The sequence below is a fragment of the Podarcis melisellensis genome, assembly GCF_964234715.1.
Source record: "Podarcis melisellensis genome assembly, chromosome: 6".
Taxonomy (NCBI): Eukaryota; Metazoa; Chordata; class Lepidosauria; order Squamata; family Lacertidae; genus Podarcis; species Podarcis melisellensis.
The window spans coordinates 62173825-62192182 of record NC_138538.1 but is presented as its reverse complement, the minus strand read 5'-3'; the positions used below and the strand labels follow the sequence as shown (position 1 = coordinate 62192182).

The 18358-nt window shown below is 45.9% G+C and overlaps 1 protein-coding gene across 2 annotated transcripts in view; it reads left to right on the top strand.

Annotated features, from left to right (window-relative positions):
• Positions 1-18358, top strand: part of WLS (Wnt ligand secretion mediator) — a 71856-nt gene that overhangs the window by 38101 nt on the left and 15397 nt on the right. For both annotated transcript variants that reach the window (XM_081915831.1, XM_081915830.1), the window contains exon 2: positions 8943-9215. In XM_081915831.1, the coding sequence (XP_081771957.1) occupies positions 9026-9215 (190 nt within the window). In that variant the 5' untranslated portion in view covers positions 8943-9025. The remainder of the gene's footprint in view (positions 1-8942; positions 9216-18358) is intronic.

Below are 18358 nucleotides of genomic sequence, written 5' to 3'. Positions count from 1 at the left end.
GTAGGCTAGCGATGTGAGAGTTGAGGATGATAAATTAGCTTGTTTATTCCTGCCCTCCTGTTGGTTAGTGTAATGAAGCAGAAGCCCATTGTATGCACTCATTTGGTAGTGATAGCTCTGCACAGAAGGGGGTAATTGAACAGAAAAGCAGAGAGCTCTTGGAGCATGGGAGTAGTTAACATCACACGAGGTCACTAGGCTTCAAGTTTTAATCAGTGTGGACACCCTGCGATTCAGATTTTTCTGAACGATCCATTGGGGCGTGAAACAAAGATCGGTAAATAATCTGAAACACATAAAGGAGCTGTAAAAAATTAAAGGTCAAAATTCCACCTGCAGATGCATTTTAAATGTTGATCTGGGAGCCTGTGGTGTATTTAGATTAAACAGTACTTACGCAGGCCATAGCAGTTTGTGTTTCACTATTAGAGCAAACATCCCCCCACCCATGGTTGAAAGTTTCCAGAAAGGTGTCTTGAGGTAAAACCAATAAATTGGCTGCAGACATGTGGTGGGACTCTAGCAAAGGTTCCAGGGGCCTAGTCAGAGGAATCTTCCTGAGCTTCCATTTTGGGAGGCTATGGACTTCTGGTCGCAAGAACTGTACCCTCCCCTTGCTATCACAGCCCACATTTAAAGACGAAACTAGGGTGGAGTAGGGTCTGAATCACATATAGCTCATTGTAAACTGTCTGCATAATGCTGTTGGGAGTAGGTGTGGAATGCCAAACACTTCACTCCCAGTCAGACCTCATAAAAACATAGATTTGGAAAGCAGTTGAGAAGCCGCTGTTCTTAGCACAGATTTCTCAAGGAAAGCTTCCTTCAAGAGCTGTGGACTGCAGACCAGGAATCACCGCAGCAAAGATTGGTTGAGGGGGCTAAAGTGTTAGAGTTAGTGCAGTGGAACAACTGTCTGCAGTACCCTAAATGCATTTTTGCATGCCAGGGCATGTGTGTGTTTAATTTGGAGCCCTTCTAACTTCCATTTCAGGAAAGCACATAATAAATGCCATTATTAAGGGGAAGAAGAATTTTGTTGCACATGTCTACAAACATTCAGACTGTGCCTCTGGCGAGCTGCTAGCAAACACTTGTTATGACTTTGTGGGTACCATCATCAGCAGAGTGTTACTGACCAAAAATGGTCAGTAACCAAGAAGTACTTTAAGGACCAAAGCCGTGGGTTCCTTCTCCAGAAAGTGTACAATGTGGGCAGCCTATTGTGTAGAATAGCCAAACCCTGCAATAAAACCACATTTGTTCTGACCCATCAAATAGACTCACAACTTGACACCAGGCACATCTAACAAAGACTAACAAGGGTGAATTGATGTCCAGGAATAGCCTCCTATAAGCCAGACCCAGAAGATAAAGTGGCAGGCTACCACTTGTTGCCAGCTATTGCTCTCAGCTAAAACTACCCCAATGTATCATAGATCTAAAACCAGTTTTGTAGAATTATACTTTCCTCTCTCAGGCCTTGGGTTGTGGGCTTATACTTGCTTAACAAACAGCTCCGTAACCTAAACCAGTGATTTTCAACTGGTGTGCTGTGGCACCCTGGGGTGCCTTGAATGATGGTCAGGGGTGCTGCGGGCAACGCTGGCCTCTGCCCCTCTTCCCTCCCTCCTTTGATGCCCTCTCGTGTGTCTCTGCCTCCCTAAAGGTTCTGCGCAGCCCTGGCTACAAGCTCTGCAGGTGAATGGTGCCTCTAGGGCTGACCAGGGAGTGCTGGTTGCCAGGAGCTGAGGTGGCCTCGGAGTACGCAAGCAAGCAGGCGAGGAAGCCCAGTCAGTCAGTCTGCCAGCCCTTGCTGTTGGGAATGGACAGACAAGTCCCAGGCCCCTGTGGAGCTGTGTGAGGAGGCAGCTTTTTGGGGTGGGGAGCAGCTCAGAGATCTGGGGTGGCAGCAATGGCTGCCCAGAGGACCCACAAGGAGAAGAGGAGGAAGAAGAGTTTGGATTTGATATCCCGCTTTATCACTACCTGAAGCAGCTAACATTCTCCTTTCCCTTCCTCCCCCACAACAAACACTCTGTGAGGTGAGCGGGGCTGAGAGACTTCAAAGAAGTGTGACTGGCCCAAGGTCAGCCAGCAGCTGCATGAATCTGAGGGAACACTCCACAAGGGAGGATGTTCAAAAAAGGGTGAGAGGCTGCCAGCTCTGCAGGAAAGGGTTGACACGACTGGGCTCCTGAGCCCCACAGGGGTGCCGCAGAAAGAATGTAGTTGGTCAAGGGAGCCATGGACTCAAAAAGGTTGAAAACCTTTGACCTAAATCATCTTTCCAGCTGAACATCAGCACAATAATGAGACCGTGCAAAATCCAGGTGGCAAATTTGTCCCCACATTTTCTCTGTCAATACCATTATAGGAGCTAATAATGTCAGCATTTTATTCCCCCTTGCTCATCTTCCATGTATGCCATCATCTGCATACAATGCCCTTCTGCATTCTGCGTAGGTCCATCAGGCCAATCCCTAAGCAATTGTGTCGGTGGACGCAAATCCCATATGAGGAATGGCAATATTCATAAACCAGTGATATAAGTTCAACTCCTCTCTCAGGTCTCAGTAGCTACAGTGGCTTCCCTTTCTTCTACAGATGTTAATTAGCATGGTAAGTTGATGGGTGATAAAGCAACACTGCAGTTACTTTGCATGCATTCTGCTTCTGATTGAGTTGTCACTATCTGTGCTTTCCGTCTGACCCCAGGCTTCCAACTTTATCTTCCCCATCACCATATCTGAAGAGTATTGTAGTCTGGAAATGCTTGTGCCATGGTAACATTTCTTCTTAGTCTTTAAGATGACACACAAGAGTGCTGTTAACACTAGCACTGCTATCCCTCTAGAAATTAGAACACTTTCTTCTGGAAACACAAACTATTCAATTCAGATTGATAATTCCAGCGAGGAAAGGCAGAGGACCTGCTTGAGGAAAAGGGGTAGCTATGCTTCTCATTCCTTCCCAAGTGGAGGGGACGGGGTGGGGAGCACATGTGATGAATACTTGTTTGCTAACTGCTGAACAGAATGGATGGGAATATAACTGAACTGGAGAGGCTGTATTGTTTAGTGCTCTCCGACATTGTAGCTTCTCACTTGTAAGTTTTTGTTCTTAAGTATTTATTTACAAAATTACCCAAGTTAATAATTTTGTAAACAAATCAAATACTTCAGTAAATGTTATGTTTTGTTCAACTAATAGTGCCAAACATATAAAATGCCTGAAACTAGGTTGAACTAAACAGAGCATCTCTCTGAGTTAGATGCTCAAGTTGACTGTCACCCAGATTTTATCTGTCGGTCGTGCTGTGTTTTAAAGGACATCTGGTCCAAACTTCAACAGACTCTTTTTTTTTTTTTTGCCCCCAAGGTCTTTTGTTCCACCCACTTTGCTTTTATTTTTATTTTTTGTATTGGCCAACAAATCCCCCAACATCTAAAGGGGAACATTACAGCCACCATTCTGCATGAATGGCTTGAATTCAAGCAATACTCTTTGAGAAGAGCCAGACATTCCAGACACAGTTCTTCAGATAAAAACCTCTGTGAGGTCTTTGTATTTGAAGTAGACAGTTCTCAATTAAACAAATGCTGTTCTGCAAAAAAAGCCCCTCCTCCTGCCTCCCCTCCTCCTTACCCATGAACTCAGCAGGACTTTAGATACCCTGCCATAATTTTAACACTGTTTTAAACTTGTGGCCCATAGCAGTGGTTTTCAACCGGTGGGCCGTGGCACCCTGGGGTGCCTTGAATGACAGGGGTGCCATGGGCAACACTGGCCTCTGTCCCTCTTTCCTTCCCTCCATCCTCTGATGTCCTCTTGTGTCTCTGCCTCCCAAAGGCTTGCAGTGCTGTTTGTTGCAGCAGTCCTGGCTACTCCCCCCAGGTGAATGGTGCCTCTGGGGCTGGCCAGGGGGGGCTTCCCAGGCCACTGTGGGGCTGTGTGAGGAGGCACCTCTCTTTGGGGTAGGGGGGGGGCAGCTAAGCTGTGGCTGCTGCCCAGAGGACTCCCAAGGAGAGGGGAGAGGAGAGGAGGCTGAGGGAACACTCCACAAGGAAGGGTGTTTGAAAAAGGGTGAGAAGCTGCCAGCACCGCAGGCAAGGGGTGACATAACTGGGCTCCTGAGCCTCTCAGGGGTGCTGCAGAAAGAATGTAGTTGGTCAAGGGAGCCGTGGACTCAGAATGATTGAAAACCTCTGGCCCATAGTGCCTTTCCAAATACAGTGGTAAAGGTAAAGGTAAAGGTACCCCTGCCCGTACGGGCCAGTCTTGACAGACTCTGGGGTTGTGCGCCCATCTCACTTAAGAGGCCAGGGGCCAGCGCTGTCCGGAGACACTTCCGGGTCACGTGGCCAGCGTGACATCGCTGCTCTGGCGAGCCAGAGCCGCACACGGAAACGCCGTTTACCTTCCCGCTGGTGAGCGGTCCCTATTTATCTACTTGCACCCGGAGGTGCTTTCGAACTGCTAGGTTGGCAGGCGCTGGGACCGAGCAGCGGGAGCGCACCCCGCTGCAGGGATTCGAACCGCCGACCTTTCGATCGGCAAGTCCTAGGTGCTGAGGCTTTAACCCACAGCGCCACCTGCGTCCCTAATACAGTGGTACCTCGGGTTAAGTACAGTGTGGTGTAGTGGTTAAGAGCGGTAGTCTCGTAATCTGGGGAACTGGGTTCGCGTCTCCGCTCCTCCACATGCAGCTGCTGGGTGACCTTGGGCCAGTCACACTTCTGTGAAGTCTCTCAGCCCCACTCACCTCACAGAGTGTTTGTTGTGGGGGAGGAAGGGAAAGGAGAATGTTAGCCGCTTTGAGATTCCTGAAGGGGAGTGAAAGGCAGGATATCAAATCCAAACTCTTCTTCTTCTACTTAATTTGTTACGGAGTCCATACTTAACCTGAAACTGTTCTTAACCTGAAGCATCACTTTAGCTAATGGGGCCTCCTGCTGCTGCTGCGCCGCTGGAGCCCGATTTCTGTTCTTATCCTGAAGCAAAGTTCTTAAACTGAAGCACTATTTCTGGGTTAGCGGAGTCTGTAACCTGAAGCATATGTAACCTGAAGCATATGTAACCCGAGGTACCACTGTAAAGTTAAACAACTGTGAAGAAGAGGTAACTCGCATATTTTCTTGACTTGTTGGGGGTGGTACCGTAGATAAGCATCATCACCATTTGGCATGTATGACAGAGCTGGCTTCAGCGCTGTACAGTAGGAAAGAAGTGTTGAGCCAAAAGGTGATGGCGGTGGATGTCTTTGGAATGGCAGCAGAGTCGGTTGAACGGGATTGCAAAGCATGATGCGGAACAAAGCTCGGGAGAAGAGAGTGCTGTGCTCCGGTTTTGTGCCAAGCAGGACACAGACATTTCTTTACACAACATTTTTTGCATTGTGGTTGTATGCTAAGTATTTGCTGCAATTGGACATATAGCAAGGAAAGGAGGAACGTACGGAAACCCATTACAAATAATCAGACTGGTGCTTTAAAGGACTGATTTCATTGCAGGGGACAGACGAATGGGCTGAGAGAAGAGGCGGGTGAGGACTGGAATCTGGTTTTGTTTCACTTTTCTAGTCCTTTGTTCTTTAAAAAGCAATTACTGGGCATTCTCTCCCCCGCCCCCCAGCCTGAGAGGATGATTTTTGGGGGGAAAGTGCAGCGGGGGGGAATGTGCTTTTAATCCCCCATCCCTGCATATGAAAAATTAAGCCTGGAGATTCATACACACAGTAATAGGAACCTTACCAGAATACTCTTGTGCTATGGTTTAATTTGCTTGTGACATTTAGCATAATCTGCAATGCCATGTGTGTGGCTTTAGGAATGGTCGGCTAACAGCCTGCAGATTTCCTTTGCTTCTGAAGTAGTTGCATGACCTATGGGCTGGTGGCTTAAATACTGGGAGACTTTGCTTATCCTTTCCCTGCCTGCCATTTATCTTTATGAACAAAATAAAATCTAGGTTTTTTTTATAAAAAAGGCAGCAACCTTGTACAGGTGTCCACAAATCTGTGGTTGCCAGCGTGCTCAGTGGCGGATTCCCTCCCTGGAGTCTTCTCCCAGTTGCAGATGACTCTGGGGAAGTCTCACACATTACGCTGCCCTCTAGGCTTTTGGCCTCGTCCCTCTACTGTCTGCTGAGCAGCTCTGCATAACACAGGATCCTGGCCTCTTCCCTGAGCCCCCTGCATGCCAGAGGCTTGTTAGGCGGTAAGGATTGGTGGGAGCCACTAATAAGGGCTGACTACAAAGCCGAGCCAAAATCGATGGACCCTTGACCATGGAAACGTGTCTGTATTACAGCATATCTGATCCAGTGAAGCACCAGCTACTCAGTGGTTTGCACATCCCGCTTTGGAAAGAATTTTATGTGATCCAGCATCAAAAGGGAATAGCCCTCTCTCTGGTGGGCCAGAAGCACAAGAATATGCTCTGTTCTGGTTCATTGGAGCAAGTCATTGCTTGATGCGCAGGATTAGGAAGCTCATATGACCAGCTAATTGACCAGAGTTACTGATACAAGTATGTGCTCCATGGGGCAAAACAAAAGGCAGGATGTGTGGAGCCATTCACTGCCGCCGACTTTTTGAGAGCTATGCAGCTATCTTCTGTACACAACTATAGCAGAATCCCTCTAATCCCATCCTGAAAGGTCTATTACTGGCATAGATTCAGCAGTATTTTGAGTTTCTTTTCATGACCATTCTTTCACCATGGCCTATTGGGAGCATGGCATGGCCTAGAGACTGCAATCTATTCCCACTATAAATAAACCAAGAGTGAGCTGCCCGTTGGATTGACCAGACTTGTTGAGCTTTCTTTGGGGAGCACACTGGTTTAGGATATGGAGCTGTTTGTTAAGCAAGAGTTGTTGAGCTTTTTTTGAGGAGACTGACCCAAAAGCATTGGATTGCAAAATACAACTTTTTAACATATACAGTCATAACACAGTTTCCACTTTTCTCTTATTTTTGTTGATTTCCTGCTCCTTTTCCCATGGAGTTGTTGTTTCTCCCCTTCTGCTGCATCCTGTTTTATTTATATTATTACGAAATACAGGCAACTCCCATTTTGCAGGCGTTCCGAGAACGTGTGCCCTTTCACGTGCATATTGCCATAACCCAGATGTGGCTGGAAAAGGGGGTGGGATTATGCATGCTCCACCAATGTGCATGGGGGTCAGGAACACAACCCCTGCACAAAACGGTCATTGCCTATATAAAACTACAATAGAATGCCAGTATTCTTTTCTTGGTCAAGGTGACTAAAAGAGTACTGTGGCAGCACAACTACAGACATTGTTGGAAGATGCAGGTTTTGTTGACGAACTTGATTTTGGCTTCAGAACTGGTTTTGGGACTGAATTGGCCTTGGTTGATCTGATGGATGTTCTTCATTGGGGCAGGAGGAGTTGCAACCCTGCTACTTTTTCTCTTAGTAGCTTTTGATAGCATCAATCACCGTATCCTCCTAGACCAGCTCTGTCAGATGGAAGTTGCTGGCATTGTCCTTCAGTGGTTCTGTTCTACCTGCAGGACCATTTGCAGAGTGGCCTCAGGGTCCCATATTGTCCCAAATTCTTTTTAAAACCCACTTAAAGCTGTTACATGTGACTGAATGGATCCTTTGCCTGTCTGTCAGACACTCTTTAACACCATTGGGAGTGGCATTAGGCGATTTGGAGCAAGGTGTCACCAGTTCACTGATGGCACTCATTTATCTATAACATCTGAACCTGATGAGACCATGCAATTCACGGACTGATTTGTGGAGTAGATGAAGGGCTGGATGAGGACTAGTAAACTAAAGCTGAATCCTGGCAAGACAACAGAAGCTTTGTGAGTGAGCAATTGCTAAGTTTGGTAAATTAACCAGCTGACTATTCTTGATGGGGTTGCATTCTTCCAGAAGAAGTACTGTTAGTGCCATCACCCAGTAGCTAGGAGTTCTGCTTTCCAGCTTCAGCCTATACCACATAGCTGGGACACAAGCTACAGCCATGGAAGGGCACATGCGTTGCATGCAGAAGGTCCCAGGCTAGTCTTTGGAATCTCAAGGTAGGGCTAGGAAAGATTCTCTTGAGAGGTGTTATCTGTGTAGACAGTACAGATCTAGATGAATCAATGGTCTGATTTGCTATAAGGCAGTTTCCTGCATTCCCAAGTTCCATCTCTGTCTAGGTCAGTTTTTCCCAAGCTTGGGTCTCCAGCTGTTTTTGGACTACAACTCCCATCCCTGGCTAGTAGGACAAGTGGTCAGGAGTGATGGGAATTGTAGTCCAAAAACAGCTGGAGACCCAAGTTTGGAAAGACCCTTCTCTAGACCATTGTTCTCCTTGGAACTGGCACCATCCAAATGAAACAACCAAAATGGCGGTGTTGAAGTGACGCAGTATTGCTATTTGTGTGTTTTGCTTTGCTATCTTGATTTAAGGCAGGGGTGGGAACCTTCTTTGAGCCCAGGGCCACACACATCTGAGAAGGGGCCAGAGGCAAAAATGGGCAGAGTAATGGGTGTAAATCTTGCCTTTGTACAGCAGGATGGTTTCAACATGCCCCCGCCTCTGGATTTTCCATTCAGGCAAGAGACATCACAGTTCAAGAAGGCATTCCAGCCAGGCAAAAACACTTGAGGGGCAAAGCAGAGCCAGTAAGAAGTGAGGGCTGGGGAAAGTTGTGAGGGCCAGATAGGGGCCTGGAGGGCCACATGCACCATAATTTAAGGAGAGGGAAAACAAAAATGGGGTTCAATATTGTCTTCATTCCTCTGGCACATAATTTCATCCTCACCTTTCGTGCCTCTAGATCTGCTGCAGGTGTTCACATGAGATTGAGTAACTAAATTTTCCGCTTCAGATGCTGCTGGCCACTATTTAGTAATACAGTTTATAAACTGTTCTTTTGTGTTTCTCTCCCCCCCCCCTCTCCTCCTCAGCTCCAAGTCCCACTGCAGCTGTGCCCTATGTGGCAATAAAGTGCATAGATGTCCGGAAGAACCACCACAGGAGCAAATGGCTTATGCCCTGGGGACCTGACCAGTGTGAAAAAATCAGAGACTTTGATGAAGCGATGAGCAGGCAAATCGAAGCCAACGATATTGTGTTCTCAATTCACATGCCGCTCCCCCACAGGGAGATGAGCCCCTGGTTCCAGTTTATGGTCTACATTTTGCACATGGACATTGCTTTCAAGATCGACAACCAAATTAGTAAGTACCTGGAAGAATTGTTCTTTACATAGTTAAGGTAGTAACTTGAAAAGGGGTATTGATGCAAGTCGTTCTGAGTGGGTATGTTGTGTGTGTTTTAAAAGAAGGTGGTAAAGGAGAACGAAGGCCCGTCCTTCTTTGTATTAAGGCAAGAGAGAAGGTTATCTAGGACAACTTCACTCACCTATTTCCACATGGGCTCCCTTCTGACTTGTGGATTGCAGTGAACCAGGGCTTATTTTAATGGGCAGCCAGACTCAAAATGGGTTAGTTCCAGTGAGGGGGAAAGACAGTTCTGAAAAGATAAGGTTGCCATACATCCAGAACTTTCCAGACATACCTGGAATATTGTAGTCAGAAGCAGTGTCTGTGTGGAAATTGGTGAAATGTCTGGGAAAATCTGGATGTATGGCAACCCATGTCGGCAGTGTCGTTTTTGCCTATTTCCCTTTAAAATAGTTCAGAAAACAACATTTGTTTGTGAATCCCCCCCCCCCCCGAAAAGATTTAAGCAGTTCAGAAATTCAAGTGATGCAAAAGTTGTATTATGTTGGGTGATGTAAAAAGTGACTGAGAGCAACGTGAAAGTAAATTAGTTTCTCCTTCCTTTGCCAAGAAGACTTTTCACAGATTCTGCAGCTGCTCTTGGGAGTTCATGACATGTCTTGCGTGAAGCTTGAAGATAGCACTCTTCTGTGGTAGCGTGTTAGAGTAGGAGAAAATCCTCAGAACTGGAAAATCTGTGTTGTCTTCTAAATGTCATGGAATGTGACTCCAAGCAAGAAAGCATTGTACACACACACACACACACACACACACACACACACACACACACGAGGCACGCAGATTACAATCATGTACCACTGGGTGGTTCTCAATTTCCCTTTTAAAAAGTCAAAGTCCTGCAGCGGACAAGGAGAGAGCTAATCTCCTCTCCAGAATATGCTCATGCCAATGGGTAGGTTTATGGGTAACAGTATGAAGAGATCAAAGTCCTCCTCATCTTTCGCTTTGAAGCAGTAAGAGGGATGGGGAGCCTGTGGCCCTCCAGTTGTTCCTGAGCTACAACTGTCATAGTTCCTGATCATTAGCCATGCTGTCGGGGGCTGATGACAGCTGGAGTTGAGTGACATCCAGAGAGGCATTGATTCTCCACCACAACAGTGATTTCTGCAAGGGCAAAATCAAGCAGAAGATGCTCCCTTCAGATGTTGTGCCACTTACCATTGTATGATGGGATTGTTTAAAAACACAATTTAATCCAGCAACATGGTTGGGTTCAGGCTGCTTCCTATGAAATTAGGAATGTGCCATGGCTCACATGTTTAATATGATTGCATTATAATACGCTGTTGTGAAAATTACTGTGAAGTCTGTGCTTGTGGAAGCTGTCATGATAGATGTGTTAATTGCGTGGTTTTGAACTGTTGTCCTGGCATATGTGACAACATCATGTAGTAGATTGTCATGCCGCTTTTGCGACTTGCAGCAATCAAGTTTACATTTTCCTTGATATATAAGTGGCCGTGTCACAGATCTTAAGGCTGGCCTATTTTAGTTCTAAGCATTGTGCATAACATGTAGAAAGTTGCTAGAACCACACATTCCAGTCGAGTTATAATTCCATGAGCAGCGTTTCCACTCAGTTTGTAAAGACTTCATTCTATTTGACAAGCACAGTGATCCTGAGAGATTTCCTTTCTGCATTGGCAAGAAATGTGTGGAAGCAAAGGAGATAGAGTCTTAGGATGATAGATGTCTTTCCTCTCTTTTTTTAAATCGCTGGATTGGAGTTGGCTGCTAATGTTGGGGGGCCGGGGGGGTAGAGCTTATTCACATTGATCTGACCTCACCAGCCCCAAATAGCTTTTTCTTTTCTGTCTTGGTGACCAAGAAAAAAATAATACAAGTGTAGTTTTCTCCTGTAATCAAGGAGAAGCGTGAAGGTGAAAGTCATTGTGAGATCATTCTTGGCTTGGTTTTCCTGCTCTAATTTGAGTGACTGTAGCTCTGCCCTGGCTTTGCCATTTCTAGACAGAGGAGGAGTATACAGACTGGCCTGAGTCCAGGTCAGAATTCACTCTAGCAGATTTCCTGATTTCTATGGAATTCATTCTTCCAAATGCTCCCCTTTTTCCAACCTCTACTAAACTACTGTATTGACATTGGGTGATACTTGGTCATGCCTTTAGCTGTATAAAACCATCCCCAGCTGTTTGACCTCGAGCCACTGAAACCTGCAACCATTTGCCTCTGTTGTTCCTCATCAGTGGGCAGGTGACACTTTATTTTGTATCTTGCTCTTTCTCCGAGAGGCAGCACACATGAGGCTGTCAGGTTGTTATCTAGCAGACGCCCCGTGATATAGAACGAGGCTGTGAGAGGCTGACCTGCCTACAGCCTTACCCAGTGAGCTGCTTTGGGCATCAATTTGTCAAAGTGTCCCTTTGAGTGTAATACAAGTGACTGTATTGGGAGCAGTTGGTTCCTTGCCTTTCTTTCTTCCCACGCTTCAAACACTGGTCCATGTAAGAGCAGAGACCCTGCTGAGATCATCGGAACTGGCATAGCATGGCATTTTTAAAAGCTTTGGAGCCCCCCCCATACATTTGCACCACTCCAAGAATGTATGGAGGGAGAATGGGATCTTCTCCGATGCTGGTTCCTCCCCAACGTCATTGTCCGCCTTCATTTCCCTGACCTCCACATATTGTGCAGGAGAAGGGGGTCTGTGCGCACACACAGCTGTGCACATGTTGGCTCTTCTTTCAGAGCTTCCCAACACAGAAAGGTTGAGAGAGTAAAGCTACTGGAGATATGGAGGACTGTAATCTCAGTGTGTAGACAGAAGAGGTTTCAGCTGTGATCTGATCTGGAATTGTTCCCGTTCTTTCTGTGCGCACGCACATACCCACTTCTGTCGTTCACATCTCAGCTCTGTAATGAGCTTTGCCGATTGGCCTTGGGTATGCCAGTGTGTCTCGGCCTCAGCTCTGCCATCTGTAACTGGGGAGCGAGACTGACTGGCTTTGTGGGCTGTGATTAGAAAATGAGTGCTATGTAAAATATTGGCTCCTTACAGGTCCTGGATGTGTTCAGTGTGAGGCAGCTGTGTTGGTTAAGCCGTTTTAACTTAGCTGTGCAGACATGTGCTCCATCGCACAGAAAAAACAACAACAATTGTATTATTTATACCCCGCCCATCTGGCTTCGTTTCCCCAGCCACTCATGCTTTGCCTATATGGTCTGTAGTGCTGGCTCCTTCAGATTCTACCTTTGAACACTTTTGCTGCTCTGCACCGAAAATTGTGCTCATGAATTTCATAACTAATTCAGTGGCCCCTTGTTTTTACACGCCACAAGAAGGGCTATGGCAACCACAAGATGCCTTCTTTGAACTCACTGGGATACCTGTAATGATCTGCAAACATTATTTGCTCCCTGGTGTCTCCATGTTGCCCCAATAGTAATTTACTGACTTGGCTTTTCACTTCTTTTGAACACCCATCCTTTTCTCCCTCTCAGGAACGGTAGGGCAATCCCAATATGCAGTCCAGAAAGCTAGACCCAAGATGTCTGCAGCAATTCTTTGCTTCCAATTGTTTCCTGGTGGGCAGAGTTATTTTGGTGTTTGACATTCGGATTCAGAGAGGGTGTGTACAGGCATATATAGAATGCTTGGATTGGGGGGACACCGGAGGAATAAAAATGGCTGCTGTGACTCATTGTGTGACTCAGTCCGGTCACTTCTTTCAACCAGTATCCCTCGGCTGCTTGAACCACCAAATGAAGATGATTGGTGCCTTAAAAGCCACCGTTTTACCACAGTTTAATTACTGTTTCTTTGTTTACTGTGCACTGAAACCCGGGAACCAGGCACTAGCATTGTTGAGTCCTTACAAATTCATCGTTTAACGAGCAAAAGATTTTCTGGCAGTGGAATAAAACCCCAGTCTTGGCAGGATGCCTTGAATAGATCTTTGTAGTGGTTTCATTTTAACTTCAAGATAATGCAGATTGATTATGATGCTGTAACTGAAACATCTTGGAGGCTGACATTGGTGCCCTTGAAGGATGCTGTGCTTTTCTTTCTGAGGGATATGTTTGTTTTGCATGCTTATGGAAATTAGGTCCTTCCACTGACTAAATATTTATGCTGTTTATTGCAACAATTGCTGCGAACAAATTAATGGCTAGTATTTAAATGTGGGGATAAGCTGATCTTGTGGAAGTGACAGTTTGTGACAAGACAATCTATTGTTTGGAGGCTGTTGTGTATTTGTGATGGTTTGAAGTGTATGGGAGTCAGCAGCTTCTGGTCTTGTCCTCAAAAAGTGAGAAAACCTTTCCCCCCCAACCACACTCCCTCAGGAGAAATAGTCTGGCACTCACATGGACAGGCAGTAGGCAGGGCCATTCCCATTTCCCTAAGAATATTGATCAAGAGAGGGGAGGATTGATGGTGAACTTAGTGCAGAGCTGGGGAATCTATGACCCTCCCAATGTGGTTAAACTGAACTCCTATTGTTCCTGGCCATTGAATCATAGAATCATAGGACTGCAAAGGACCACAGGTATAATGATCGTCTATTGCAAACCTCTGCAGTGCAGGAAGCTTTTGCCCAGTGGGGGATTCCAACCCACAATGCTGAGATTAAGAGTCTCATGCTCTGCTAACAGGGCTGGTTGCTGATGGGACATGGAATCCAACAGTATCTGTAGGGTCACACATTCCCACACCTGCCTTAACTTGAGATAATCACCTTACCCCAAGTCTTTCTCACATAAAGCCCCAAACCCACCACACAGAGAGCCAGTGTGGTGTAGTGGTTAAGAGCGGTAGACTCTTAACCAGGTTTGTGTCTCCGCTCCTCCACATGCAGCTGCTGGGTGACCTTGGGCCAGTCACACTTCTCTGAAGTCTCTCAGCCCCACTCACAGAGTGTTTGTTGTGGGGGAGGAAGGGAAAGGAGAATGTTAGCTGCTTTGAGACTCCTTTGGGTAGTGATAAAGCAGGATATCAAATCAAAACTCCTCCTCTTCTTCATACAGACATGCACACCAGTAGCAGATTTTAGAGGTTTCAGATTTCATTGGCGCCCTGTGCAGCGCCAAAATTTATTGCCTCTTGCCTTCCATTCTAAGTCATTGTTGCGACACCCTCTCGACTCAGTGCCTAGTACGGGTGAACAGGATGCGGTCCCCAAAATCTGCCATGCCGCTCTTTTGTATTTTCCTCTGGCCACAGGTACCTCTGAATCTTCTCTTCCTCTCTCTCTCCTCTACCTTGATCATAGAATTGTAGATTAGGAAGAGGGGCCCCAAGGGCCATTTATCCCAACCTCCTGCTCTTGAAAAGGCATGAGTTGCTTATATTGATTACCCCTGTTCTGGAATTAAATGGCAAGAGTCCCAGCGGCAATTGTATATACTACATTGGGGATGGGGAACCCATAGCCCTGCAGATGATGCTAGGCTGCAGCTCTGAAATCCCTTCCCATTGACCGTTTTGCTGAGGTTGATGGGAGTTGGAGGCCAATAACTTCTGAAGGGCCACAAGTTGCCCAAGTCTGCACAGAATATGCATTTCATATACGGCACCTCAACTGCTAAAGCAGCATCAATATTCAATTGGTTAATCCTAAATGACTATAATTGATTGCTACTTTAATAGCAACCTCCAAATTTCCATTGATTTTGAAGTGTTGTCTTGCCTGCCAGAAAGTGTACAAAAATGGGCAACAATCAATTCCTATGTCATTATGATAACTCATATTCCTTTCTAGGCAGAACCTGAAAACAGATAACCTTTTTGTTTTAGAGTCGACTAATGCTCTTTGCCAAACAGGTGGAAGAAATCGCTTGGTATCCTCTTGGAAGTGGCTGCCAGCTCTCTCAAATGCTTTTAACTAGTGAAATATGTCAAACGATTTGTGCAACTTGATAGTGATTTTAAAAGAGAGAGAGAGAGAGATCCATCAAAAATCTCCAAACTGATCTCCTGTCCTGTTCTGTTGCAGCAGCATAGCCTCCTTTCTCACAAGGCGTATGAAACAAGTGCTCTGTGTGAATAACATTGACCATCTTCCAGTAATAACACAGCTGTTGAAAGGGCTTAGTCACCCAGGCAATGGAGGCATTTCTGAAAGGGGAATGTTTGTATGCAGCAACCTGACATTTGACTAGATGGGACCTTGAATCGAAGGGGTGGAACACAGGCGAGAGAAAGAGAGGCTCTCTCGTTCCCTGGCCAGAAGAGATCCCTGTTTGGGGCCTGGCACAAAAGGCTCATTCTGAAACAAGGAAGGCCACTCCAGTGTTTTGTAAGCAATCTTATTCCTCTCAACGAGTCAGAACTCCAGCTCTCTCCACCTCCCCATTAAGCACTTCATCCCTCTGTCCCTCGCTGTTTCCCTGGCTATTTCCAAATAGCTTCTGCTGTAATTCTCTCATGGACTTTGGCACAACCCAGACACCACCTTGCCACTTCCATTAGCCAGGAATCAGCCTGGGGAACTGGCAGTGTTCCTGTGCAACTAGCAGGTGTCACATGTCTGGGGCATGTAAACCCTTCCTTCAGCTTTTCCATCGGGACGGGAGGTGTCCCAAACACTGATGAGCCTTCACAAGTGTGACCAAAACAAAAATGGGCTTTTAAGCAGCAGTGGTATTTTCCGTTTCGTTGTGGCCTTGTACCCTGCACCTGGGGATGGAGATTGGGTAGGTTGATATATCGAAGGCAACTTGAGGAGTAGGGTTGCATTGATTCAGAATTGGTCTTTAGGTGGATATGTGTCTGTGTATATATGTGCATTTGAAACTTGGCAAATAAACAGCAGAGGGCAGAAGGGTGGACCTGAATAATCCTTAATCCTAAATGTGAGGGGCATTTGCTGCCTTCTCTGCTGATTGATGGTGGAGGTTTTTTCAGGGGTGAGCAACACCAGAGCCACTGAAAAAGGCCTTCTGCTTCATTTTTCTCCTCGCCTTGTACCTTCTGTGAAATAACACCTGCCACGCTTTGGGTGCTGTTGCTTTTAGACCAGCAGTTTGGTTAGATTATCTACAAGGTAAACTAGTTCCCTACTGTTGATGTCCTGCTGATGTGTTCCTATTATGGGCTGTTCCCCAAGTTTGACAATGAGAGGGGGATGCACACGTTTTGGGAGGGAGAACACACAGTCCCAAACAGACTTTCTACTATGCTGCCTGGGAATAGTTATCCCCATCTGGCTGCGTTTACCCTGCTCTTCAGGCCAAGAAGACCTCCCAGAGTGGCTTGCAAAAAATAATAATCCTTGATTAGCAAGACTGGTGCTGTTTAGAGTCTTACGATCTACAAAGGACACGACACAAAAGGAAAAAGTGAGGCAGTGAGAAAGGAACAAGGAAACGGGCAAACTCGAGCACCGGTTATTAAAGTTACAAAGTTCTTACTGTACCCAGCTTGAGTGAGGTCAGCCCATCTCTCTCGCCTGACAAAATAGTTGAGGGGGTGCTTCTACAATGCAGTAGCCGCAACAAACTAAGAAGAGGTCACTAAAAGTTTGACCAAGGAGAAGGAAGGACCCGTAACAAGACAAACAGATAAAGCTTTGTTGTATTGTGTTGTACAACTGACTGTTCTGTCGGTGGCTTCCCCAATATCTCATGCATTTTTTTTCTCATCACCTGCTCTTGAACTAGGGACTTTATGCTTGCAAAACTTTTTCTCTGTTATTGGACTATACCACCCCCACCCTGTGGTGCACAGCACTGCACCATACATCTAGCACTCAATAAATTGGGCTGTATCTGATATCCGATGGGAACTGGAAAGTATTCTTGGTTCTCCACCATCCTATTGAATGTGCTACCATCTTCAGCAAGCAAAACACATACAAGCATTTGCTTATGCCCAGTTACAGAATATCATCATGGATTATATATCCTTGCAAACAAGGGTGCTTTCATCTCCGCTTCTGTAATTGGGCCACCCCAAAGCTACTACTGGAAGGTGGAAATGGCCTCATGTTCCTCCATCTCCCCCTGTGCAGGACTTAAGTTTGTATATACAGTAGGTATCCTAAACCATTTACTAGCTTTAGTTATCATCCATGTACTTAAATGATGGTACTGCCAGTCTGATACACAATAACATGAACAATGTCTCACTGGTCTGGTGGGATGCTTTTTTCCTTGAAAAATACTTTATTTAATATATTATGTCATGTGGATTCTCTTCACATGCAGCAAAATGACTGGGGAGTCTATAAAGTTTTTGGCTGCTATTGCTGGCCAGGCTAAAGAAATTGTAGATGCCAAGCCACTTCTGTGCTGCATGCTTCCTTTTGTCAGGGAAAGGAGCTGAGGAGAGTTGGACATGGGTGCCTGAAGGAGTGTGGTGCACCTCCAGGGAACTGCAGTCATATCCTACCTGCTTTACCTGTTTCAGAACAGTAAAGACACTGAGGGAGGGTAGCGTTTTTCGCTCTGCATGGCCAAAGCAGCCCAGAGGCCTTGCCTGTGTGGCTGCCAAACAGCTCTTGGCCTTTCTCCTGATTGTGGAGGTGGTAAGGTGGCAGGTTTCCCCACTCAAAACTTTCCACCTGTGCAGCTTTGAAGTTGGTAGGGAGACTGATCACTCTTTGTGGTGAGCAGAATGATTTGGGGTCCAGAAATGGCCTGGCGCTCTCCTACTTCCAAATGATGTGATTAGTATGTACTAGCTGCAAGTCCTGTCATTGTTTGGCACCTCTATTTTTAGATCTATGTGGTGTGAACAAAAGATTTTTGAATGTGTAAAGCTAGAAAGGGAACAGGAAGTGTTTGAAACTACATCTTTACCTGCAGAGGGAGGAAAGCTTTATGAAATGTTAAGTTGAATTCAGAGGCAAGACTTTGTATATGTATATATTTTTTTTAAAGGGTGAGTGTAAGAAAATGTATCAAGGATGTTTATGAGTGTCTATTATAAAAAGGCAATGCTGGTCTTTACTCTTGTTTCACAGGCAGGTGTAGTGCAGTTAGATGTTCCAGCATTTAAAGCTGTCTGAACACGAGTGGTTCTGAGGTAAAAGTTTTGTAATACATGTACTGTAACAGTTTTACTTTTGAGTTGCTGAACTGAGAAGGTTTAGCAGACAACAAGATCCACGGTACTC